The sequence below is a fragment of the Bison bison genome, unplaced genomic scaffold (genome assembly GCF_000754665.1).
Source record: "Bison bison bison isolate TAMUID 2011002044 unplaced genomic scaffold, Bison_UMD1.0 scf7180017864469, whole genome shotgun sequence".
NCBI lineage: Eukaryota > Metazoa > Chordata > Mammalia > Artiodactyla > Bovidae > Bison > Bison bison.
In genome coordinates, this window is record NW_011495030.1 from 993,198 (window position 1) to 1,019,625 (window position 26,428).

Sequence of the window (26,428 nt, forward strand, 5' to 3'; positions counted from 1 at the left end):
GCTTGCTACAGTTTGTAGATTTCTCCAGCAGATTGCCTTAAGTGTATATTCCAGTTGTCACTAGTACAAGGGGTTCACTTTGACCTCTTACGTTATAGGTGTTGCTGTGGGCGTCTAATAGGCCAGCATGTTGGCCTCACTCCCAGTATCTCGGTTCTTCAGAATGAGAAAAATGAAAGTCGCCTCTCTCGAAATGATATCCAGTCTGAGAAGTGGTCCATCAGCAAGCACACTCAACTCAGCCCCACCGATGCTTTTGGGACCATCGAGTTCCAAGGAGGCGGCCATTCCAACAAAGCCATGGTAATCAGAACACTGTAATTCACTTCTCAAGTTCTCTTTCAAGTCCTTCAGAGGAGTGGTGAAAAGCTGGAAATTTAGTCTTTGGGCTAAATCTCAACTTTGCCAGTTCCTTGCTGGGTGACCAGCTCTAATTATGTTTCTGCTATGCTTCTCTGCTCTTCCTCTATCGAATGGGGGAAAGAAGACCTTACTTTCAGGATTTTTAGAATAATTAGTATGAGGTCAGACCTAGTGACTATTGTTTTTAATAATAGTAGCAAGTAGCTTTCTATCATTATTCACTGTTTGTTATTTTATTTTCTGGCTTTCATCTATTGAGACATTTTTCTAACTCCTTTGGTTAAAAAAAAAAAAATCTTACCCTTAGGTCTCCATTTCATTTTACTGGTAATTAGCATTTCTCTCAATTTAAGGGAGAAATGATCATCCCAGAGTATTTCCTTCACTGTTCTAACAGAGATCTTGCCATCCAAATTAAGTGCTTTTTCTTCAAGCAGCTGCATTCAATAATGTTCTCAATAGAATAGCTCCATATGAAAAGCACTTCTTTTTTTTTTTTTGGAAAGAAGGCATTCAGAAATACACAAATTTTACTTTTAAGGGTTGTCACATCTAAATTATAACTTTCATCATGGACTCCTCCCTACTTGGCTGACAGATTTTGCCAAGAAAAAAAGTCTACTGTGTTTTTGGAAGCTCTAGAAACACTATTTTCCAACAAGCTTGCTTCTAACTGTTGAGAGAGACAGTTAGTTAGTTGAGGGTAGAGCAGTTGGAGGTGACTGTTCTCAGGCATGCCAGAGTTTTCTGAGTTTGGAGAGGAAATTTTGCTTAAAGAAGCATATTGCAAAATGCAAGGGAAGTCAGTTCACACCAGTTACAGTCTATAAATGTGCAATAAAGCCACCTCTTTTATCTCTTTCTTCTCCCTCTCTGCTCTCCCCCATCCACTCCTCCACTCCACATCCAGTACTGCAGTATTTTCTTCACCAAGAATGGCTGACCAAGCTATTCTCACAGTTCTTTCCTAAGAAAATTAATTCTGAACAATATATTGGAAAGGAGGATGCTATGTGCAACCTCCACCAAGACCTGGGAAACAAAGAAAGGATTAGGTAGTCTTGACCTAGACAGAATCAAGGGATATGGAGATTTGGTAACTTCCTCATCCACTTAAGGGATACATGTTCCCGCAAAGGTCATAAGAGTTACCAACTCAGCTTAGTCTTCATTCAGAATATGGGGTTGAATCACAAATAGTGTGGATCCTCTGGAACCATGCATTAATTAAAAGTCATGCAAGTTCTCCCTGTAAGAAAAGTGCTGCAGATGATGAAGTGGTTTAGTGGTCAACAATCATTATAGAGTAGTATACCCACTGACTACGTAGATGCTTGAATGATGCCTGTAAGCAACATGACACAAGCCCAGAGGCATATGGTAAGCTTCTAGCCATTATTTCCTTCATTAACATGCAGTGCCTGTCAAGTGTAGAGCATAAATTTTCTGTAAGAAGAGCATTCCTCCAAAGTCATCACCTGGGGATACTGTAATTACCATGTTGCCACCAGTGCACAAAATGTGTTTAGGGGACTGATTTCAGACAATTTATCGATCACAGCAGAAAAGCACCCTGTATTTTCGTCAAGTGGTGTTTTTGATCAGAAGTTAATCTCAGTTCAGTGCAGTGCAGTCACTCAGTCATGTCTGACTCCTTGTGACACCATGGACTGCAGCACTCTAGGCTTCGCTATCCATCACCAACTCCTAGAGCTTACTCAAACTCATGCCCATGGAGTTGGTGATGCCATCCAACCATCTCATCCTCTGTTGTCCCCTTCTCCTTCTGCCCTCAGTCCTTCCCAGCATCAGGGTCTTTTCCAATAAGTCAGTTCTTAATCTCAAGTCCCTGAAATTCAAAAAGCAAATGACTTAGTCACAAATGACTCGTGCTGGTTTTTAAAACTCAGGTCAGTTCTCAGAAGATAAAGTTTTCCACCACTAAAATTATGAAAGAATGGAGTACTAGTTTGGTAATGAAGAATGTGGGCTCTGAATGCAAAGTCTATCCCAGACACATCATATATTTATTGTGTGCCTTGAGAAACATTAATTAAATTCTCTGATGGTTTAATCACTCAACTGTGTCTGACTCTTTGCGACTCCAAGGACGGTAGCCCACCAGGCTCCTCTGTCCATGGAATTTCCCAGGCAAGAATACTGGAGTGGGTTGCCTTTTTTTCCTTGAGGGGATCTTCCCGACCCATGGATTGAATTAGGTCTCCTGCATTGCAGGCAGATTCTTTACTGACTGAGCCACCAGGAAATTCTCTGGGCCTCAGATATTTATTCTGTTATCTAGAAATAATAAAACTATTATTATAAATGTTAAATGAGATGACATATGTAAGTCATCTGGCACAGTGCCAGGGCACATTATAGATGTAAAATTAATTTCAAACGCTGTTTTTACTACTATTCATTATTATTATTTGCTTCAGGCTCTGAAATTTTTTTGAAATATTTTGATTAATGTTTAGCAGGATATACATTTGGGTACATATCTTGGCAAATTACTATAGAAAATCAAACCATACTTTTTCAGATAACCCTTTAAAATATTAATAATTAAAGAAGTTCCAATTCTTTTACCTAGTTGTCATGCCCAGAATGCAAAGCCACATGGCTTGGTTTATAAGCTGGTCTGTCACTTACTGGTTCATAATCTGGCTCAGTTCATTTAACTGCCCAGTAGCTCAGTTTCCTCATCTGCAAAATGAAGATGCTAATTCCTACTATATAAGGCTATAGCAAGGATTAAATGGGTCAATATGTATTAAGTACTTAGAACAGTACCTGATGTTAAAGCTAAATTAGTATTTGCTATGTTATTACTTCCACCAAGCTTTCGCTTACTTTAGTTACAAGAGGGGCTTTGCAGTCAGTTAAAATAAGATGCATAATCTTCAAGTTTTATAGAACTGTATTTATACACTCAATCTCTCTAGCTGGTCAGAAAATCTTGGTTAAACCAATTGACTTAGCTGAACCTCAAGATTTCTCATTTACGAAGTGGACATAATTGCCTTATGGGATCTTTGGTAGCTTCATACAGTGAAGAACCTGCCTGCAATGCAGGAGACCTGGGTTCAATCCCTGGATCGGGAAGATCCCCTAGAGAAGGGAATGGCTACCTATTCCAGTATTCTTGCCTGGAGAATTCCATGGACAGAGGAGCCTGACTACAGTCTATGGGGTCACAAAGAGTCAGACATGACTGAGCAACTAACTCTTACAAGGATTAGAAAGAATATAAAATTACCTGGTATACAGCCAGTGCTCAATATATTTATGAAAATCATAGTTATGGGGCAGTGAAGGAGCTACCTTTATTTCCTGGGAATCCAAAGATGTGCTCCATATTTCCACCAAAGTTCTAGGCTACATAAGATGGCATTAGTGACAGTCACAGATTGAAGGCTAGCACTGCAGATACCTGCTAGTGACTGGAGATTTGTGGCTTATAAACCACTGAATTATACAATTTGACTTCCACATTACATCAACCTCCTACATCTGTTTATTCTAGCAAAGCAGAAAATGAACTCTTACCCAGCATCCTCTCTACTTTATTCATTGTAGACCTCAACAGTTAGACAGTTACTATGGGTGTGGTGTTTGTGCCTCTTATAATGGACAAAGCCAAGATTGCTTCTCAGTTCAGTTCAGTTCAGTCACTCAGTTATGTCCAAATCATTGCAGCCCTATGGACTGTAGCAGGCCAGGCCTCCGTGTTCATCACCAACTCCCTGAATTTACTCAAACTAATGTCCATTGAATCGGTGATGCCATCCAACTATCTTATCCTCTGTCATCCCCTTCTCCTCCCGCATTCAATCTTTCTCAGCATCAGGGTCTTTTCCAGTGAGTCAGTTCTTCACATTGGGTGGCCAAAGTATTAAAGTTTCAGTTTCAGCATCAGTACTTCCAATGAATATTCAGGACTGATTCCCTTTAGGATGGACTGGTTGGATTTCCTTGCTGTCCAAAGGACTCTCAAGAGTCTTCTCCAACACCCAGTTCCCAAGGATCAATTCTTCGCCGCTTAGCTTTCTTTATAGTCCAATTCTCACATCCATACATGACTACTGGAAAAACAGTAGCTTTGACTAGATGGACCTTTGTTGGCAAAGTGAAGTCTCAACTTTTTAATATGCTGTCTAGGTTGGTCATAGCTTTTCTTCCAAGGAGCAAGCGTCTTTTAATTTCATGGCTGCAATCACCATCTGCAGTGATTTTGGAGACCCTGAAAATAAAGTCTCTGTTTCCATTGTTTCCCCATCTTTTTGCCATGAAGTTGATGGAACCAGATGCCATGATCTTAATTTTCTGAATGTTGAGCTTTAAGCCAACTTTTTCACTCTCCTCTTTCACTTTCATCAAGAGGCTCTTTAGTTCTTCACTTTCTGCCATAAGGGTGGGGTCATCTGCATATCTGAGATTATTGGTATTTTTCCTGGCAATCTTGATTCCAGCTTGTGTTTCTTCCAGTCCAGCGTTTCTCATGATGTACTCTGCGTATAAGTTAAAACAGCAGGGTGACAATGTACAGCCTTGACGTACTCCTTTCCCGATTTGGAACCAGTCTGTTGTTCCATGTCCAGTTCTAACTGTTGCTTCCTGACCTGCATACAGATTTCTCAGGAGGAAGGCCAGGTGGTTTGGTATTCCCATCTCTTTCAGAATTTTCCACAGTTTGTTGTGGTCCACACAGTCAAAGGCTTTGGCATAGTCAATAAAGCAGAAATAGATGGTTTTTCTGGAACTCTCTTGCTTTTTCAATGATCCAGTGGATGTTGACAATTTGATCTCCTGTTCCTCTGCCTTTTCTAAATCCAACTTGAACATCTGGAAGTTCATGGTTCATTTACTGTTGAAGCCTGGCTTGGAGAATTTTGAGCATTACTTTGCTAGCATGTAAGATGAGTGCAATTGTGTGGTAGTTTGAGCATTCTTTGGCATTGCCTTTCTTTGGGATTGGAATGAAAACTGACCTTTTCCAGTCCTGTGGCCACTGCTGAGTTTTCCAAATTTGCTGGCATATTGAGTGCAGCACTTTCACAGCATCATCTTTTAGGATTTGAAATAGCTCAACTGGAATTCCATCACTTCCACTAGCTTTGTTCATAGTGATGCTTCCTAAGGCCCACTTGACTTCACATTCCAGGATGTCTGGCTCTAGGTGAGTGATCACAGCATTATGATTATCTGGGTCATGAAGATCTTTTTTGTACAGTTCTTCTGTGTATTCTTGCCACCTCTTCTTAATACCTTCTGCTTCTGTTAGGTCCATACTATTCCTGTCCTTTGTTGAGCCCATCTTTGCATGAAATGTTCCCTTGGTATCTCTGATTTTCTTGAAGAGATCTCTAGTTTTTCCCATTCTATTGTTTTCATCTATTTGTTTGCACTGCTGACTGAGGAAGGATTTCTTATCTCTCCTTGCTATTCTTTGGAACTCTGCATTCAAATGTGTATATCTTTCCTTTTCTCCTTTGCCTTTCTCTTCTCTTCTTTTCTCAGTTATTTGTAAGGCCTCCTCAGACATCCATTTTGTCTTTTTGCATTTCTTTTTCTTGGGGATGGTCTTGATCACTGCCTCCTGTACAATGTCACGTACCGCCATCCATAGTTCTTCAGGCACTCTGTCAATCAGATCTAATCCCTTGAATCTATTTGTCACTTCCACTGTATAATTGTAAGGTTAGGGTCATACCTGAATGGTCTAGTGATTTTCCCTACTTGCTTCAATTTAAGTCTAAATTTGGCAATAAGGATTCCTTCTCTTCATACAGTTTTTCTTCTACCTAAAAATTTTCCCCTCCTGAAGAGTTTTTAGTGAATTTAAAATTTCTAAGAACCCTGGAGATTGATACTTCAAATATATTTACTAGAATGTGTATCCTTCAAAGTAGTAATCAAAATACTTTTGCGATGATTTTCAGAGTGTATAAAAAATAATGAATTTGTTATTCAACTAAAATTGATTAATACTTGTGCCCAGTGCTGTGCCAAGTATTTATATTTATTTATATATTTCATGTTTATGACATTAGTATTATTTTTCCTATATGACAAAATAACATTTTAAAGCACAGAAATGTAAATAATTTGCCCCATGTCACACAGTTAATATATGATATGTGTATAATGTGATACTTAAGAATAGAGAAAAAACTTCAAGAGGCAGCTAGATCTTTCACTGTGTTCCAGGAGAGTGAACACATAAGGACATTGAACTTTGACAGTTCTCCCCATGGCCTCAGATAGTTATATCAAACTCAGAGTTGTATCTTGGCAGTCGGGTTAGGCAAGGTCAGCTACGTGATTTGTGGGACCCAGTATAAAATGAAAGTGAAGGCATTCAGCAGGGATAAGGAAATCAGTACTCCTTCCCTATGACTGACAGCCCCAAACCTCAGTGGATAGGCAACCCAACAATGGATTACCATTTCCTCCCTGGGAAGTGCTCAGTATCCAGTGGGGGTGAGACCTCCCATAAAGTTGTTCACAAAATCCACCAAAGTACTGCCAGCCGAGGCAGGGAGAGCTACGTCTTTACCTTGCCCTGAAATACTACAGACCACATGCCGTACCTTGCCCTTGCCCTTGCCCTTGCCTTGAATTATTCTGATTCTCCTGTCTGGAAAAAGGGGTGGAGTTATCCACAGGACAGATGACCTGTTTTATCAGGCAGGACAGTCATTTTTTGCCACCCTGTGCCATCTTTAATGGGCTTCCCAGGTGGCTCAATGGTAAAGAATCTGCCTACGAATGCAGGAGATGCAGGAGACACAAGTTTAATCCCCGAGTCTAGAAGATCCCCTGGAGAAGGGAATGGCAATCCACTCCAATATTCTTGCCTGGGAAATCCCATGGACAGAGGAGCCTGGAGGGCTACAGTCCATGGGGTCCCAAAGAGTCAGAAAAGACTGAGTGACTGAGCACACAGGCATGTGCCTTCTTTACCACTTGTTCTCTCCAGCAAACTGACATGCAGTTTGTCAAAGGGAAAAATCAGCACCTACTGTCTAAGAGTGCCAATCCTTAGATGGGGGAGGCATGGTTAAATTATTCACCAAGATTGAAGTGAAATAGGCCAACTAACTTAATATGTCTTTGGTCCCCTTCTCCTAACAAGAACGTTTGAAAGTTGAAATGATTTTTAACAAAGTGGTCAAAAAATTCTAGAGGGCAGGTTAACTTTGACCTTCATTAATTAAAAAATAAATAAATAAGATATAACGTTAACTTTTCCCCTCAAGACAACCCAAATTGACGCACTTGGGTCAAAATGCCAATGTGGTCTGGACACAGCGTGAGGCAGAATGTGCCATAGTTTGGTGGAAGATTCAGTTGAAGTAAAGGGACTCATTATTAAAATGTGGTGAGCTATGTGAGAACCACATCTCACATTTGTATCTGTGTCACTACATAGACAGCACACCATGATGTCACAGAACTTTGATCACCTAAGACAATGAGAGATCAATGCAGTGGTTCTCTACTTGGAGGCTCAGAATAACCTGTGGGGCCACTACCAATGCCCATGCCCAGAATCATTCCCAGAAGTCTGGGGAAGAACCTGGACATCCAAAGTGTTTTAAAAGTTAGCTCAGTTATTCTACTGTTCAGCCAACCTTAAAAATACTAAATGATACCAATCTCTTTACCTATTTTACAGATAGGCAACTCGAGCCCAAAGAAGTTAAATTATTTTCTGAGAGTCACCCAGTTATTTGACAAAGCTAGTTTTTGAACTAAAGATCCTTAGGACTCTTTGTCAAATCTTTTTCTTCTCTGTCTTGTATGCCTGGTACAGACTATAGTAGATGTTTTGAAAAGAAGCTAGTTACTATATGTTACTAGTTCCTTTCTGTGAAGAAATGAAGTGAAAGTCGCTCAGTCATGTCCAAGTCTTTGAGACCTCATGGACTATACAGTCCATGGAATTCTCCAGGCAAGAATACTGGAGCGACTAGCCCTTCTCTTCTGCAGGGGATCTTCCCAACCCAGGGATCAAACCCAGGTCTCCTGCATTGCAAGTGGATTCTTTACCATCTGAGCCAAAAGGGAAGCCAGTTCCTTTCTAAGGGTTTTGAAAACTTTTTAGTAGAATTATAAGATCACTAGTATTTGTTGAGGTTAACTGAACTCAAAAGCTGTGAACACAAAGAGTTCTTCATAAAATTATATCCTAGGTTAATGAAACTATTATCTAAGACCTTCCCAGTACTTTTGGTGTTCTGTCCCTAATTCTCAGGCTTGACAAACCCCAGTGAAACAGCAGTGAAACCAGCATCTCTCTTACTTTATGGAGAGAGAAACTGTGGCACAGAAAGAAGTCTTGTGCAAAGCTGACAGTGAGTGAAGGAGTTGCATTCCTCTCTTCTCTACATGAAGCCACATCCTACCAAACTGCATGCCCCTAACGTCCATTCCTGGGGATTAAATGACCTAGCAGTTCATTCAGATGCCTCATAAAATCAGAACTCGGGGATAAAAGAAGGTTCTAAGATACTGAAGCCCTGGTTTAGGCATTTTCTTACTATACTAGGTTCCAGGCAACTTTTTAAAACTGACTTAGCAATAATAAGATGGTCTGACAGCAGACGTTGGGTCCCTTCTCAAAGACTCTTCATATCTGGGGCTGAGGCTGTTAAACTATTTAGAGAGGGAAGCAGTGCTGGACTTAATTAGAATCTCATTTGCTTACTAATCATCTCTTCCAATTACTGCTGAGCTGACCTACGGACCAGGTAAGTATAACCTAATTAAGGACTTGTATTTAAACTTCTCAAGTCACCTACATAATTCTCTTCAGGTTTTCCCTTGATATTCACTTTGCTTATTAGATCAAGTTGAGCCCCTTATTACAGTTTTCATATAATTTAGAGAATTATTGCTATGCCTCATTTCACACTTAGAGCTCTAAGTATTGAGTCAGCCAGGATGCAATCTTTCTATTCTGAGCATTAAGGTGAGGGTGTGAGAGGGGATAGGTGAGATTGAGGAGATATAATACTCGGTGTGTGCCCGGGGAAGGGCATGCTGTCAGCAGCATGACATCTACAACCTTATACTCTTAAAATGCTTTAGGATTAAATCTTCTTGTCTTAAAATTGTCTTTCTTTGCATTATGGAGATTTGAAATGAGAATCATCGATTGACATGCACAAAATATGTTAAATAAATCCCAGTACAAAACAAAACGCCTCATCACTGGACTATAGCTAACTAAGCAGCTTTGTATAGCATGGTGTAGTTTTTGAGGGGTTTTGTAATTGCTCTGTTGCTTTCCATTTTCCACCTTGAAATTTCTAGACTATTGAGATTATTGGCAGTACCTTTGAAAAACCTTTCAGAAACTGGGAATAAAGCTAGAATGTATCATTTAAACTTCTGATCTTAATCACAGACCTATAGAGAAGTAAGAACTAACCTTCCTCAAGAAACCCATCTTGCTCTAGGAAATTTTACACAAAAGCAATTCTGGCAGAAAATTCGCAGAGTACCCCCCTGCAACTAGGTCATATGCTCAGTGAAGTTTTATATTATTTCTAAACCTTTAGTTTTGGCTTATCAGCATCAATCACCCGGAGCACCTGTTATCTAATATTGAAGAATCCTAAAAGCAATATAGGATAAATTACAATGGCATTTTCACTCCCAATATTTTGTGAGTCAATCAAACAAAAACTCCTATAACAGTGACACCTTACATTTGCATTCCAAATATTTTCTTTCTAGGGATCTTTCTTTCTAGTGGTTCAGCTCGCACATTAAACTACTGTAAGCATTAAACACTTGGTGAAAAACCAAAGGCTCCATGGACTTGGAAAGCTGACATCAGCAAAATTGTCTCAGGAGTCTGATGCAACATATTCTCCTTGGCCACAACTTTAATTAAAACTACTCATTTAAATGGGGCTACAGAGAATTAGAAAATGAAAAGATGCTTGTCACAGTTCTCTATAGAAGGAAAATGGGGCAAATTTCCCTCTACGTGCTCAGAAGAAAGGCATTAAAAATACTATTAAAATAGGTTTAGCTGTAGTAGTTCCATTACTCAGAGAAAGTACTACTGAAATATACCAATTGATTATTTCTCAGAATTGAAGATGGTCTCTCAGTGAGGGTTAGAAAGATTTGCCATTTACCATTTCCAGAAGTGTAACCAGATTTATTGTCCTGTAGTTATTTTACCTTTTCATTTAAAAGCTGGGCAAAACGATGTGAGTAAAAATTTAGTTTAAAACCAGAGACAAATTACTGCACAATGGGTCAAGTTCAGAATTCTTAAGAAACATTATTATTATTTCTAATTAAACAGCCCCAGTCTATTCTAAGTAGTGATGGCTGCTTCTCCACTCAGCCTTCACCACCTTGGGTGTTTTGAAGAGAAGAATGCTGTCTGATCTGTGGCATCTCTGTGATTTCCCTCCCAGTTTAATGCAGTGAGGCCGTAGTAAAGTTGAGTTCTGCTTTGACAAGTGAATAGTTATCATTTCTAGTGATGGAGCAGGTTAGAGTGGCTTTAGGAAAAACTGCAGTGAAATCACCTGCTAAACAAACAAGCAAAAAAACTTAACAACTGGAAAAAGCAAAAACTCAAAATTTTTAGATACCAAAGCCCTCTGCCACTCAAACAAAACAAAAACTCTAATTTGCTATTATAGACTTACTTACAAAATTTCATTTGTAAGTTTGTGGTTTGGAATTCAAAGTGTTCTTGTGAAAATCATGCTTGTATGCATTGGCCTCCAAAGCACCTAGGAATAGATCACGTAGTACAATTTCAAACAGAACTAACTTCTGTTTTGTATAGTGCTTTCTTTAGATACTCTTCTTAATCTCATTAGCTCATCACACAGGCTGTCTCCTGTCAGGCAGGGACACTAATGATGTTAGTACAGGTGTGGATAACTCATTTGAGCTCAATTTATTTCTAGAAATTAAAATTAGGGAACTAAAGGCATGAAGGAGAAGGATAGGATTGGTGGCCACAGACATAGGTAGAAGTTTCCCTCTGGATAGGTACTTTTTATAACTTGTACCAGTCACTCCCCAGATAACTCACAAAGGTCTACTTTGAAAGGTACATTAAAGGCAAGTTATGTAGGTCATGTGGTGCAAAAGTCATTTGCGAGTGCCTATAGTCTAATTTCCATGTATTGGTTTTCCTTCCAGGTCTTTCCCACAATTTTCTCTTTAGTGTTCTATGTGCTGTTCAGGATTACCCTCATTTCACAAGAGAGGGTCTCAAACTGATCAGACGACTTACAGTGCCAGTATCTGATGCTTGAGTGTGTTGCTGCACATGATTGTGCTTAGTCGCTCAGTTGTGTCCGACGGGGCGCGTGGACTGTAGCCCCCGGGGCTCTTCTGTCCATAGGGATTCTCCAGACAAGAATATTGGAGTGGGTTGCCATGCCTTCCTCCAGGGAAACCTGTAAATGGGAGCAAGCATCACTGCATCAGAGTACTGCCCAGGTCACAGAATTTAGTATACATGTTAGGAAGATTTCTGGTTATTTGTAAGGTGACCCCTTAGCAATTAATGACTTCACAAGTGGACAGGGAAAATTACTTACCTTGATAACCAAAATAGCTCCTAATTTCTAATCACATTGACCATTTAGCAGGAATGAATTAATTGCTCTGGGTACAACCATTTATGAACCTGAAGCTGCTGATTTTGGCACAAGAATTAACTGTTATATTACTAATACAGTTCCAGGAGAGGTTACTGAATAACATGATTTTTATGGGCATAAGAATATAATTTAAAAATTGAAATCTCCATGTAATCATAAAATATCCTTTTATCCCTTAATTTTAATTACCCTTGTATCCCTAAACTGTTTCCTTGAGCTGCTAAACAAAAACATGACAAAAGGTAATGGATTGATCCATTTAAATACTTCCATTTTAAAAGATCTTTTATTCTCCAAGAGAAGAACAAAATAAATCTAAAATAATGGCCAACAATAAAGGGACAGGGACAGCTAGTATTTGTGTTATTTATCAGCTTCTAGATAATCAGGGGTGGGCTGATAGATAACATAAATAATGTAGTTAATCATGGATTCCATTGTATAAGAATTAGTCCTGGTAAAAAAGAATCAGGTAGTTGGAATTGAGTAGCTTATTAATGACTGCACTTTGCTATTTCTCATGGCCTGAGTAATTTTCCAGTTTTTCCTCCATTCTTCTCTTGATTTTTATGTAAAATATTAAAGTGTTCTTTCTTGCCTTTGGCCCACTGATGAACACAAGACACACCACTTAGAATCTTTGGTCTGGGAAAAGTTGTAATCCTTTCTACTCATGTGGTCCCTTTTGGGAGCTAGTTAAAAATGCAAAACCTCAAGTCCCACCTCAGACCTACTGAATAAGAACCTGAATTTTTGAGATTCTCCCAGATGAGTTTTCAATGTTAAAGTTTGAGGAGCCCAGCTCAACCTAGAGTTTCCACTGTAACAGTTGCTTTAATAATGGATTGGGTGAGTGGTTAACTAGTAGATAACTATTAATAATTCTGATGTCCAAGTCACTTGATTTCCCTGGGTCTCAGTGTCCTCATCCATAAGGCAGAAGAACTGAAACAGTTGACTTCTGGTTCCCATGATTGCTATGATATTTCCAAACTCCTTTTTATTTCTGAGATTGTAGCTACATCCATAGCCAGGAGGGAAAGGATTATCCAAACTCATAGGTCAGGTAACTCATGAGCCCCCTCCCCTCAGATAGCTTGCAAATGGGGAGATAAAACCGACACATGTAAGAAACAATGGGGAAAATATCTATGTATATTATACTCAGTTTGACTAAGAGTTATACTGTGTCAACATGAGCTTGCATTCTAAGGAAAAGTCAATAAGAGCCTTTGAAAGACAAGAATGATTTATGTAGATGAAAGGGGAGAAACTGGGTTTTCCAGGACTTGAGGAATAGAATTAACCAAATACAGAAAAGAGTGGGGGAAATGCCTCTAAATAAGTAGAGTAAGGCCAAATTGTGGAGATCACAACAGGCAGAATGGGAGTTTACATGTGATGTAAACCTTTGAATTGAAAAATAGTATTATTAAAAAGGTATTGGGGATAGGAGTCACCTGTTGGTGTCTCATTGAGAACACAGGGTTAGAAAAGCCATTAGGACTGTTGTCATGACACATACTGACATCCTAGTAAGAGCATTTATTCTTAAAATAGCAACTAAAGCAGTAGAGGGAAAGGCCTGGTTGAGAACACGATTTGAAAAATGGGTCATTAGAACCCGCAGACTGCTTGGTTATAGGGAAAGGAAAAGGAGAAGTAAGGAGAGAAAAGGCATTTATGTTTTTGAGGTCAAGAGTAAGGACCTGGCGTCAGAGAGACCTGGAGTGTAAATTCACACACAGCATATATGTGCCTGGAACACAAGGGATTTGGTTGTAGATTTAGGGTGTTTTTCTCAGTAGTTAAGAAATTGAGAGCCAGGCGAAATATGGAAAGAGAGCTTATGAACAAAAGGACCTTACACAGGCCTTCCTTTCTTCCTCAGTAAGATAGAGAGCTAGGGAGAAGGTGATCTAAGGTCATTCATTCATCTCCACTGGAGAACTTATTAACTGGGTAGCAAGTGTTTTGTGGTCATAAACAAGCTTTTCTTGGTTTCCTAACTAGGAAAAAGATTAATCTAGTTCAAAAGGAATCTTAAAATATTCACTAAATTGGTAGTTTTCCAGTGAACTGTTCATGTGATCAGTAAATTTGGTTCCTTATTGGTAAGTTGTATATATAACATTAGAAGCTCCAAAGTGAATTATTTACCAAGTGAGACTTATTCCTAAAAACATATTTGAGTTACTCTTACTAATCACTGTAAATAATTGAACTCCAGAATGCATATTTAGCTAGGTTAAGCCTATGAAAATTATTACACAGTCTCTGTAGTAATTTAGTGTGACTGTAGTCTCTCTTCACACTGAGTTAGTATGTAGGTGTGTCTGTTCCCAGATACTCCCTATGGCTCAGAATATCACATTATTGACATGGCTAAATGAAACATGCAGGTGGGGACACTCAGTGAGCTATCTTGAAGTTCAAAAAGCTATAATCCTAATCACAAGCCTGAAACAACTATTTAGGCTTGGAAGGGGCATATAATTTTAGAAGAATCTTTATACTTAAATGTTTTTCTATATTTAGAAGTGTAATTTATATCTCACCTTAGAAGAATATGGATCCTTATTTTTTTGAAGGAATAAGAGAGTGATGTTGAGATATCAAGATATTGAATAACTGGAAATGCAGTTTTTTAGCATCTCCCATACAGAACTGTTTATATAGTTTTGAAGCCTTCTGAATCTCAGTTCTACTTTATTTGACTAAGTATCCCTTTCTAGAATTAGTCAAAATTATATAAATTTAATCTAGTAAAGCTCCCAAATTATGACTACTTAAGTAGCATAAATTCAGTGTATAGGCACAGAAAACATAGCATCCATTATATAGGTAGCCTTCTTATAAACAGTCACTCAATGAGATAACAAATATAACAATGATAATTTTTAAAACTTTTATTTAAGAAACATTTATATTTGCTTCTACCACTGCGATACCTTCTCTCCAGCCCCAAGGTTCCTATTTCACACATTATAAACTCTAGTTAAATTCTGTTGATATAAGTGATAAAATTCTATTAATATAATGTACTTAGCTAAAATTGCCAACCTTTACTCTTTCCATTATGGATTTAATTTTTGCTATGTAGATCAAATCAATATAAAATCAGCTAGTTAAATTCTAATACTTCTTTGTATTTCTAGTATATGTACAATAAATTGTAAACTCTAGCTCTTTGGTATTTCTTGATGCAGCTTAATTTATCAAGCTACTTTCCTATTTTGTATGTTTTTGCCTCACATTTCAGCTAAATATACTTAAAATATACTTTAACAAAAGAATAACATATAATTTTTGAGATTTTTATAGTAATGGGATCTCCCAGATCCAAAAAATATAACAATACATTGTCATGCTCTGGATACCTGTATATAGTTATACATCTATAAGCATGCTTGTATGATTACATGCAAGTCTATTCTTTTTGTTATGCAGCTTCAACATTAATATTTAACGAATTCCAAACTTAATACTTTTCTCTCACAATATGTAGACTTTAGAATACTTTAATTCTCATTATTGCTTCCTAATTTATATTCTATATTATCCAGCACTTTATTCTATCCCTTTCCACCATAAATTAGACACTATTATCATTTTATATTTTACAACCAACATCTTTTAAGATTTACTCTGTTTATGCTAATATCTTTATTTACTACCCTTTCTTGTATCCCAGATCATCCATCTGGGATCATGTAACTTCTGCCTGCTCCATGTATTTTAAAAATTCCTTCAGTGAAGTCTGCTGCTGCTGCTGCTGCTAAGTCGCTTCAGTCGTGTCCAACTCTGTGCGACCCCATAGACGGCAGCCCACGAGGCTTCCCCGTCCCTGGGATTCTCCAGGCAAGAACACTGGAGTGGGTTGCCATTGGTTTTAGTAGTCTGAAAATGTCTGTAAAATGATCTTATTTTGGAAAGATACTTTTTGTTGAATTCTACACTGACAAATAATTTCTCTTTGCACAATGAAGACGCTGTTCTTGCATCCATTGTTGCTGTTGGAAATAAGCCTTCAGTCTAGTGACTGTTTCCTTGTAGGTAATCAGTATTTCTTTTCTAGCTCCTTTTGAATGCTTCTCCCACTCCAACCCTTTGGTGTTCTCTATGACTGATGTATGGATGGGGGTTCTTTTTAGTTATCCTGCTTCAGATTCACTGAACTTCTTGAATCTGAGAATTGGAATCTTTTAGTAATTCTGAGAAATTCCCTGCTGATATCTCTTCAAGTATTGTTTCTTCCCTGTTATCTCTTATTTCTATCTAGAATTCTGATTACCTCCTATAAAATTATCACATTTTCTTCTGTGTTTCCAATTCTCCGGTTTTTCTAGGCTGCGTCTGGTTTATTTCTCTGTATCTATAGGATCAGTCCTGGGTGTTCATTGGAAGGACTGATGTTGAAGCTGAAGCTCCAATACTTTGGCCACCTGACGTGAAGAGCTTACTCATTTGAAAAGACCCTGATTTCAGCTGGGAAAGATTGAGGGCAGGAGAAGGGGACGACAGAGGATGAGATGGTTGGATGGCATCACCAACTCAATGGACATGGGTTTGGGTGGATTCCTGGAGTTGGTAATGGACAGGGAGGCCTGGCGTGCTGCAGTTCATGGGGTCGCAAAGAGTTGGACATGACTGAGTGACTGAACTGAACTGATAGTTAGAATGTCTGATCTTATAGTTGCATTTTTCTATTGTATTTCTCATTTAAATTTTTACATTTTAGTTTCTAGAAGTTCTGTTTTTTACTCTTTTTCAAATGTATGTGATTATTTTTTATCATCTTTTTCTTTATTCATATATTCAGCTTTCTCATTTATGTTCTTAACATATTAAATGTAGCCATTTTATATTCTCTGTCAGAGCATTTTACTATCTTTGAGGATCTTATTCTGCTACCTATTGTGTCTTTTGGTTCTCATTCATGTTGCTTTATCTCCTTATGTAATTTGTAATTTTTTTTACAATGAAATGCTTATTTTCCCAAGAGAATTACTTGAGACCTGGATTGATGATACATTCCTCCACAAATAATTTGCATGTGCTTCTGCCAGTTATCTGGAGCCATTACTCCACTTACATTAAATACTCTGATGTTTCTCAGACCACACTGAGAATGCAGATGTAGACCAAAATCTGTATGAGGGCCCACTTTTGTTTATAAATAACCAGAGGAGAATTTAAAGAGAGACCCCACACATAAAGCTGTGGGGTCTCTCCTTATGACCCCAATACTGCATTAAGCTATTAAAACAGCTGTTCAGGGTCTTCCAGGGTTTAGGAGAAAGCCTCAAGGCCAAAGCTTCCCTTGGTATTCCTTACTTCCTGAGATTCCAGCTTCCACTTTCTTTAGGTATCTGAATATTCTCTCTTTTCATGCCAGCTCAGCAATGCATTGCAAAAGGCTTTTCAGTGCATTTGCCAGGTATTCTAGTTGTTTCCAGATAGAAATGAAATCTTTATATAATTAAACAAAGATTTAAATGAGAATATTTATATAATTTTTAAAAAAGATATAACATGACAGTTGAAGTCATGTCTGACTCTTTGAGACCCCATGGACTCCTTTGAGACCCTCCAGGCTCCTCTGTCCATGTCATTCTCCAGGCAATGATACTAGGATGGGTAGCCTTTCCCTTCTCGAAAGATGTTCTGGACCCAGGGATAGAACCTGGGTCTCCGGTATTGGAGGCAGATTCTTTACCACCTAAGCCATATGGGAAGCCCATCTAAATGTTTAGTTTTATATATATATATATATGTATGTATATTTGTCATTGTATGTATTTATAGAATTTTATTTATATATGCTTACAATAACTTTATTTCTAGTTGCATATGTAAATACCTTGATATCTGCTATGCACTCTAATATTTTCAACTATTCTATAAAAATAATTGGCATGACTTTTGTCACTTTTCTTTGAAAGATAAAGCAAACATTTGGTATGCAGTTAATTTAGGTTTAAGTAAATGTAATCAGCTGTTACCATATTTAAACATTCTTGTTACATTATGTAGAACTGTAGAATTTTTCTAAACCTACCAAAATAATAGGGTCACAGAAACAGTCATATATAGGTTCAGTTGTTATAAAGGGATTGCTTATATTGAAAATGGTAGCAACATTTGAACTGTTGCACAAATGTTAAGATTAAATATAAATATGATTTCCTTTGAGCAAAGAAGTCATCCTGGGGAAAGCTGTGTTTATACTGCATTTTAGAAAGTTAAATAATTTTAAAATCTGTAGTCATTCAGAATTTCAAAAAAACCTGTTAAAAATGGTGAATCTCTTTATCTAATGAAGGTCTTCAGTAAAGCAATTGATTTGCCCTTTTAAAAAAAAAATCTTATTTCTTACAAGACATTTTCTTCAAGTAACTGCACATATCATTGCAATCAGTAAAGACAAGCAGCTACAGCCACCCTGCCCTGCCTCCCTAATCAACGGTCATTCTTTTTCTAGTATGTACGAGTATCTTTCGATACAAAACCTGATCTCCTCCTACACCTGATGACCAAGGAATGGCAGTTGGAGCTTCCCAAGCTTCTCATTTCAGTGCATGGGGGCCTGCAGAACTTTGAACTCCAGCCAAAACTCAAGCAAGTCTTTGGAAAAGGTCTCATCAAAGCAGCCATGACAACTGGAGCATGGATATTCACTGGAGGAGTTAACACAGGTAATTGGAAGTAGGACAGAGAAGGTCAGCATAAGATCACAAGAATGTGTGACTAAGATCACTTTCTTCTAAGGTTAAATATGTTTGCATATCCTCACCTCATCCCCTACCCCTTTATGTCCACAGTTGCTGGTTATTGCTCCTTTCAGTGCTTCTCACTCCTTCCTCTACCTAAATGATAACTGTACTGCCATTTCTCCACCAAGAATTACTTACACTTAAGACACAGACTGGAATACTTGACAATATAGAATTTATAAACATGACTGATGGAATTTGACAGGTTGTTTTCAATGCCTCAAATTGCCAAACAAGCATCCAATATTTTTTTAAGGAATAACTTTTGCTCTAAATGGGAGATTCCATATCTGTTCTTTAAGTGAGTTTAAGTTTGATGCAAGTAGCTTTAATTTTTGAAAAATGCCCTTTCCATCTAGGATGACAGCAAACTCTGGAGTAGTATGTGTTTATCATTTAAAATATTTCATTGAATCAACTCTGCACCAATAGAACATATCCCACTCTGAAGTCCGAGTAGTTTTTTCTACCTTCAAATGAATTTCTATATTGTGATCCAGGGAGGCTGTCAAATCAGTTCTTGAAAAGCCACTTTGAGTTAAGTGCTTATCTGCAGAACATTATGAATGTGCATTTGATAATGGAATGGATGCCTGTAAATTGTTTTGACATGTTTCCCCAGAGTGAATCAGAAGTGCCAATTGGAAGAGACAGGTATTGCTGCAGTAAGTTAATTCAGACTTGTTTTAAGATTCAAAGTCTGCCCATGTGGACACATTTGAAGTTAATGGGACATTCTGAACATAACCATGGACCAACTAGTTTTAAATAAAAATGTTATCTCAGTGTTGTTTAGTCATTTGTTTGTAGTTTAGATCAGGGTCCCCAGTCCCTGGGCCGTGGACCGCCTGTTAGGAATCAGGCCGCACAACAAGAGGTGAGCAGCAGGCAAGCTTCCTCTGTGGCTCCCCATCACTCCCCATCACTTGCATTGCTGCCTGCACCATCTCTCTCTCCCCAACCCCACCCCTGTCCGTGGAAAAATTGTCTTCCGTGAAATCTGTCTCTGGTGCCAAAAAGGTTGGGGACCGCTGGTTTAGATGATGTTTAAATGAGACCTGCACTCAGAATTCTTCTCCATATCTAGAATTTGTGAACATTCAGCCCACCACAACATAGGTGCATTTCTGCAGTAAACTCTGCCAATTGCCTGTGCCTATCATTGTCATGTGAAACCCTGACTCAGTCTGTAAACTGACATGATCTTAGAATGACCTGCCCAGCCAGCTGTTTATTTTATGGTGATCAAACATCTACAGAACCGTTTTCTTTCTTGGCTGTTCAGGTTTTAAGCTCCAACTTCCACTCACAGTTTAACAGGCATCATTTGCCTATGATTATTCAGTCTTTTGCTTTCCTGACATAACCTGCAGCTCCTATGGAGAGCAACTCAAAAGTTTCTAAAAGAAATTCTTACTAGGGAATTCCCTAGTGTCTGGTGGTTAGGACTCAGCGCTCTCACTATCAGGGGCCCAGGTTTGATCTCTGGTCAGGGAACTAAGATTCCAGTAAGTAGGGCAGCACAGCCCAGCTTCCCACCCGCCCCTCAAAAAAAAAAAAAAAAAAGGAAAGGAAAGAAATACTTATCTTCTGTTTGCAGGAACTTGGGGCATTGTATATTGTTTTTCTTCTTTTGTGAAAAGCATCTAATATCAAAAGGAGAATTTACAGCATAAATATTGTAAACCAAAGAGTTCACCTCTACCTCTCTCCAGGCATAGTGTTCAGTCCAGGACTCAAAGTGAGGCTCTAATGGTGGCACACTCAGCTTGAGTAAGAGGTGATAATAGAATTGTGGCAGATGGAAGGAGGGGTACCATAAGGTTAGCTTTCTTGTCCAGGACTGGACCCCAAAGGAGTTTTGCACATAAATAGGAAAAAAATTTAACACTAATGTTGATAGCTTTGCTTTTGTATTTGTTTTTCTTTATCAATACTCTCTTTTAGAAGACCCGTAGATGGGCGAGTAAGTGAAATTGATGCTCTTCTCAACACTCCCAGCACAACTGAACATGGATTAGTGGCTATTTACACTACCCTGTTGTTTGACTTTTTTAAAGGCAGCTCTTTCTGTTTGATGTAATAAATATTGCAGAATTGAGCTGTTCACACATGTCTGTTGTCTCCTGTGGTTAAACTGCCTGGTGTGCTTTGTGTGCTTAGTCAGTTCAGTGACCAGTTCCTGGGCCCTCACTCTGTGCTGGCACCTGAAGCACCTGCAGAGAGTAAGACCCTCATCTCCAACCTTCTCCTCAGTGAGTTTACTCTGAGCAGAGACATTATTTCTCACCTGTGATTATGAACCACAGAAGAGTATGTTCAGTGACATACTGAACTATTCAAAATACCCCAACTGCAACCCTGTTCAGATGGAGAAGAAATCAAACCCAACTTAGCTTTCATATAGGAGATGGCACTAGGTATGAGCTTTCTTTGAAGAATGGGTGGTGTTTTCCTTAAAGAATAAGTGGAAACATCTTTTCTTAGAAAATATATTTTATAACTTCTATAAAAATGGTCATTGAGAGGGAAGTTAAAAGATTAGAAATTACATCTTCTCCAAATAGTTTATTAAAAAGTAAAAGGTACGTTTCCTACCATCTTGTAAACTGAATTTTCTCACTCTTAACTATGGTGAGGAAGGTTGTGGTGATGGGAAGGCCATTTGGATAGAGAGGAAAATAATTAGAATGATGTCTACAAAGATGTATTCATGTATTTTTAACATAAATTTTCCACAGACTATGTCAACCTTTTCTTTACAAGCAGAGTCTCCACATTATGTCTCTGTATATAAGAAGGTGAAATCAAGATTAACAAAATCCAAGCTAAGCAAGAAGTGACTTAGCAGCAGCAGCAGCAAGCAGTTACTTTATTTGATGACCCTAATTCATATACAAACTTTGGTACAGATTTAATATATTATAAATGATGCTTTTTATAGCATATAGTCATGCTGTTCTTAGTTATGTTAATACATCATTGTGCTTATAAGAAAAAGATTCTCTAAGTATAAAGTATTTTCCTTTTCATAGACACTGTATTCTTTTTTTTTCATTAGAGATAAAATAAGGAATTCATTGCTAGAGTTCATCTGTAAGTCCAGTAAACATATCCAGCATTAGAGCTACAAGTTTATGTTCTCTCCTGAACGAGTGTAGTTTTGTAGAAATGTGTCAAAATTTTATATTCAATGCATTTAATCTTAGAAAAAACAGTTACCACAGTTTCCTTTTAGATCAATGGAAACCAATGCTTTGAAAGGAAAAATTGACACTTCTCTTTTTCTGCTTAGGTGTTATTCGTCATGTTGGCGATGCCTTGAAGGACCATGCATCTAAGTCTCGAGGAAAGATATGTACCATAGGTATCGCCCCCTGGGGAATTGTGGAAAACCAGGAAGACCTGATTGGAAGAGATGTAAGTTCTGGGAGCTTCTCCTCCATGTTACTTCTCATAGAGGCGATATCAAAAGAGTAAAATAAAATTAATCAGGAAAGTCCTAAGTAAAACTTAACTTCCCTCTTGTTTTGAATCAGTAGGTATCAGTCAAATCAATCAATCAAAATATCAATCAAATTTTGCAAGTACTCTTGGCCCAGTTATGTTAAAATTAATTAACAAAATGAGCTCATTGACTAATACATAAAATGGGGACTTTTCTTCACCCAGGTCTCCAGCTTCTTTGTTATTTGAGTGTCCTTCACCTAAGACAGGAGGCTACAGAGGGAGATTCTTTCCATTCAAACTTGTGGCTTCCCTTTCCTTTGCTAAATGCTTGGGTGAGGAGTGGGCACACTCCTGGGGATCTTTATTCCCCACTCCAGGACTACTCAGAAGCCCTTGACCAAACTCAGAAGAGTATCACCCTCTCTTTCCTATTCTGATGTCTAGAACCACACACTGAACAGAGAATTTGATCCTATTTTTTTCTGAATCATCATCTTATTTCTGTGCCTTCCAGGGTCTCATTTTTATTTGTTTAAAACTTTCAGACAAGTCATTCCTTACCTCCCTTTTAGAGTTTTTCTCTGCTACCAACAACCAGATTTTCCCCTTATGTAATACTTTCCAAAATTCCACTTGTATGGGTTAAACTATGCACACAGATTGCCAGGCATTATTCACTTCTTTGTCCCCAATAATTTTAGCAATTAATTATTTATCAGTGCTTCTCTAAATCAGATCAGTACAATCCTTCGTTCCCAATAAAAACCTGCAATACAGTATAATAAATGTGCTGAGCAGTTTTTTCTAAGTAACATGAAGTCTGTTTGAGCCCTCCCCCCAAAAAAAATTTTTTTTAATCCAAGAGGTTGAGAAGTAACTGGTCCTAAACCACTTCTTCTATTGTGTTATAATATAGTGAAACCATCCTATTTCAGTGAAATATATGCAGTTTTTAAAATACAATGCAAAAACTTTGACTTTAAAAGTCGAAGATCATGAAATGGAAGCAGTGAATAAATACCCTTTGAATCCTTCAGAACCTTTAAGTAATAAGAAATGTCCATATCTATGCTACCAAATTACGTGTAGAAACACAAATCTATCCAGAATATATAGAATAAGGAATAAGATATTTTGTCAGTGTAGTATTCTCTTAACTAAAATGTACTTGCTGTTTTATATCACATACAAATTAAATCTCTCAAGCAGCAATTCCCAGATTGTTATGTTGGCAGAACTGACTGGAAAATAATTCTAATTTTTTTTCAAAGTATCTGAGACTAGTCTTTGTGGAATATATTTTGGTTAATTCTTGCCTTAGATTCCTCATTGACTTTTAAGTATATATCAATTGTGAACTAGAACAAAAACAGTTCTTAAAGAATTAGAATATGCTAAAATGTCCCCTAATACCAAGAGCATCTAATTGTTCATTTTATTAACAAATGAATTAACTATTTAAAATGTTGTGATGATTCAGAAGTCATTTTTAAATGTTCATAGATTCACATCTCTCTTGTAAACCTGAGTTGTTATTATTCAGCTTTGTGGTGGGAAAACCATTTTGGAACTTTCTCATGCAGATGAACTATGAATAAATGAAAGCTAATTATTTCTTTATTCAAGATAGAGTAGCTATGTAAGTACCTCAGTTGCTTAATCATTTTCAAAGAATGCTGGCACTGCCTTTCTGTGTCATTTTGTCTTATAATTCTATATGATTGCAAAAAGGCAGTACTTATATTGTGTTCACTTGCCTTGCTGGGTTAGAAAAATCACCTCTAATTCATTTTCCTCCAATTCTAGCTTTTTTCCTTTGATTTTACCTCCTCACGTTCTTCTCTTTTTCACTCTCCTTTTCTTTCTCCCTGTATTTCTTAGCAGTGCTATACCTATAGGAACTTGTGCCTATGCCAATAGGGCTTACTCACATGCAGAGAGCAGAAAAAGCCACCTATAAGTTCAGTAAAATGTGCACATTCATTGTCCCCGCTTACAGGGGTCTAATAAAGGCAAGTCATGGCTCACCAAGATCCAAGTGAACTTGCAGAGAGATTGAGAAAAGGAAATAAAATTGGCAGGTTGTAGAAAGCACAGGAATAACAATTGTATTTTTGTCCTTTAGTAAATCTTTGACCAAGGTCTATTGCATTTTAACCATTCTGGCATATTTTCCCCCAAACTGGGAAACCAGAATATGCATAGGATTTCCTCAAGCTCTTATATAATAGTGTTTGTTTTTCAGTGACAGTGTCTGTAAATTATTTGGAGCAAAAGTGCTGTTTCTGGTGTACAGGATTTATGACAGAGCTTAAGAGACATTCTAATATGTGTCAGGCTATCATAAAAGAAGTATTTGAATGAAATGTTGGTAAGTCACTGGTGAAAATCTGCCCAAACTTCATTGAAATAGAAGTGTTGTCTGGTAAACTTTTTTAAGTAGTTACAATAATTTTCATAACTGGCTCGATTCAATACCTTCTATCTTTTTTCTTCCATTTTATATAAACAAACTCATGTGTAATAAACATTAAAAAGGAAACCTTTTGATATCAGACATCAGGTAGCAGAGGAAAACAACCAACATATTATTAAAATTCCTGGCCATTTCAGAATTCTATCAAAATGCAATCATTTGAAAACATAGGATTGTTAAATTTTTGCTCAAGTGTATATCTATATCCCAAAATAAGATTGAAGTGGCACAAAATAAATGTCAAGGGAAATCTAGGAAATTTACTTGAAATAAATAAAAATATAAGGATAAAAGAAACGCTCTATATCTAATGCCAAATATTTTATTACAGTAGATTTATATCTAAACCGACAGAAAATATAAATCATTTTATCTCTATGGGACTGGCTCTCAGATGAGCCATTTAGAGGCTGAAAATTCAATTGTTACCAGAGTTATGTTACTGATAGAAGTAGTAGACATCACAGTTGCATTGCTATTCATCTTAGAATTTGAATATACCTTTGGAATGGCACCATAAATGCAAATATTAGTCCTAAAACTAAAGAAGAAAGTTTAATTTGCCCTAGGGAGTGCTTGTAGGTATTCTAAAGCACTTACTTCAAGTCTTATCTCTGAACTAGACTTGAAAGATACAGGACATGTATCTTTGGATTCTGACTTCAAATTAGAGCCAAATGCATAGTAGATAATAAATATTGAGGAAGATGATTGGCCATGATGAAATTCAGGCTTCTGGGAAAACAAAACATTATGGGGAAAATATATAATCATAAATCTTATCTGGTTCACAACTTTACCACAACTCCATCTCTACTCATTACAGAGCTTGAGCATACTATAGTAACTATAGTGAGGGATTTTTTTACCCAAGCATCTGCATGAAAAACTTTTTTCTTACATAGTAGCTCAAATTGGGAGGTGAATGGTGTAAGCTCTACATGTTGGGTAGGGAATGTGGAGGCCAACAGGCTCTTCTCTAACCCCTTTGAATCAGATGCATGATCCTCTTGTCTGAGTGATAGAACTCGCCTTAATTCTTTAAAATGTGAATACCTTCAACTCTGTTTAACCAAATATTTTCAATTAATAAAACAACAGACTTTAATGAAGAATAATGCTGTGAATACTGATATGATAACAATTTTTTGCCCTGCTGTTAGACCTTAAAATGAATATTATTCAGCTCTTAAGTTTAATTCTACCTCTGTGAGTTTCCATATTATTGGTACTGCTCCTTTCTTCCATGTCCCAGAATCCTATACTGCCCTCAAACGAAGCTCAAACCTCCCTTCCACCAAGACAGTTTTCCTGACTTCACCCACAATGTCATATCTCTGATTACAATTCTCCCACAACTATCTTACTCCTCAACTTAATTAAAAACTCATCAAATATAGGAATTAAATTGTTTTCTTGTTTGTCATTAACCATTAACATGATATTCTGCATGAAGATGAGGCATTGACATGTCACTGAAACTCTGAAATTTGATTTCTTTGCCTCTAAATTAACCGTAAAAGTCACTTGCTCTCTCTGTTTTATACAACTTCCATGTGCATAATCATTATAGTAACTTTAATTTGTGTGTGTGTGAGAGAGAGCTTTTATTTGAGCAAGCTCTCTGTGATTATATATATTAACCTTCTGAGCTATGTTCTATTTCATAAGAAAACTAAATAATGATTAGAGCCAAGATTCACTGT

General features: G+C 37.5%; 1 protein-coding gene across 2 annotated transcripts in view; it reads left to right on the plus strand.

Moving 5' to 3' along the window:
• The first annotated feature begins 220 nt into the window (after positions 1-220).
• The window catches only part of LOC105003463 (transient receptor potential cation channel subfamily M member 3-like), a 76,425-nt gene continuing 50,217 nt past the window's right edge, over positions 221-26,428 (plus strand). For both annotated transcript variants that reach the window (XM_010860632.1, XM_010860633.1), the window contains exons 1-3: positions 221-303; positions 18,505-18,718; positions 22,092-22,216. In XM_010860632.1, coding sequence (XP_010858934.1) covers positions 301-303; positions 18,505-18,718; positions 22,092-22,216 — 342 coding nt within the window. In that variant the 5' untranslated portion in view covers positions 221-300. The remainder of the gene's footprint in view (positions 304-18,504; positions 18,719-22,091; positions 22,217-26,428) is intronic.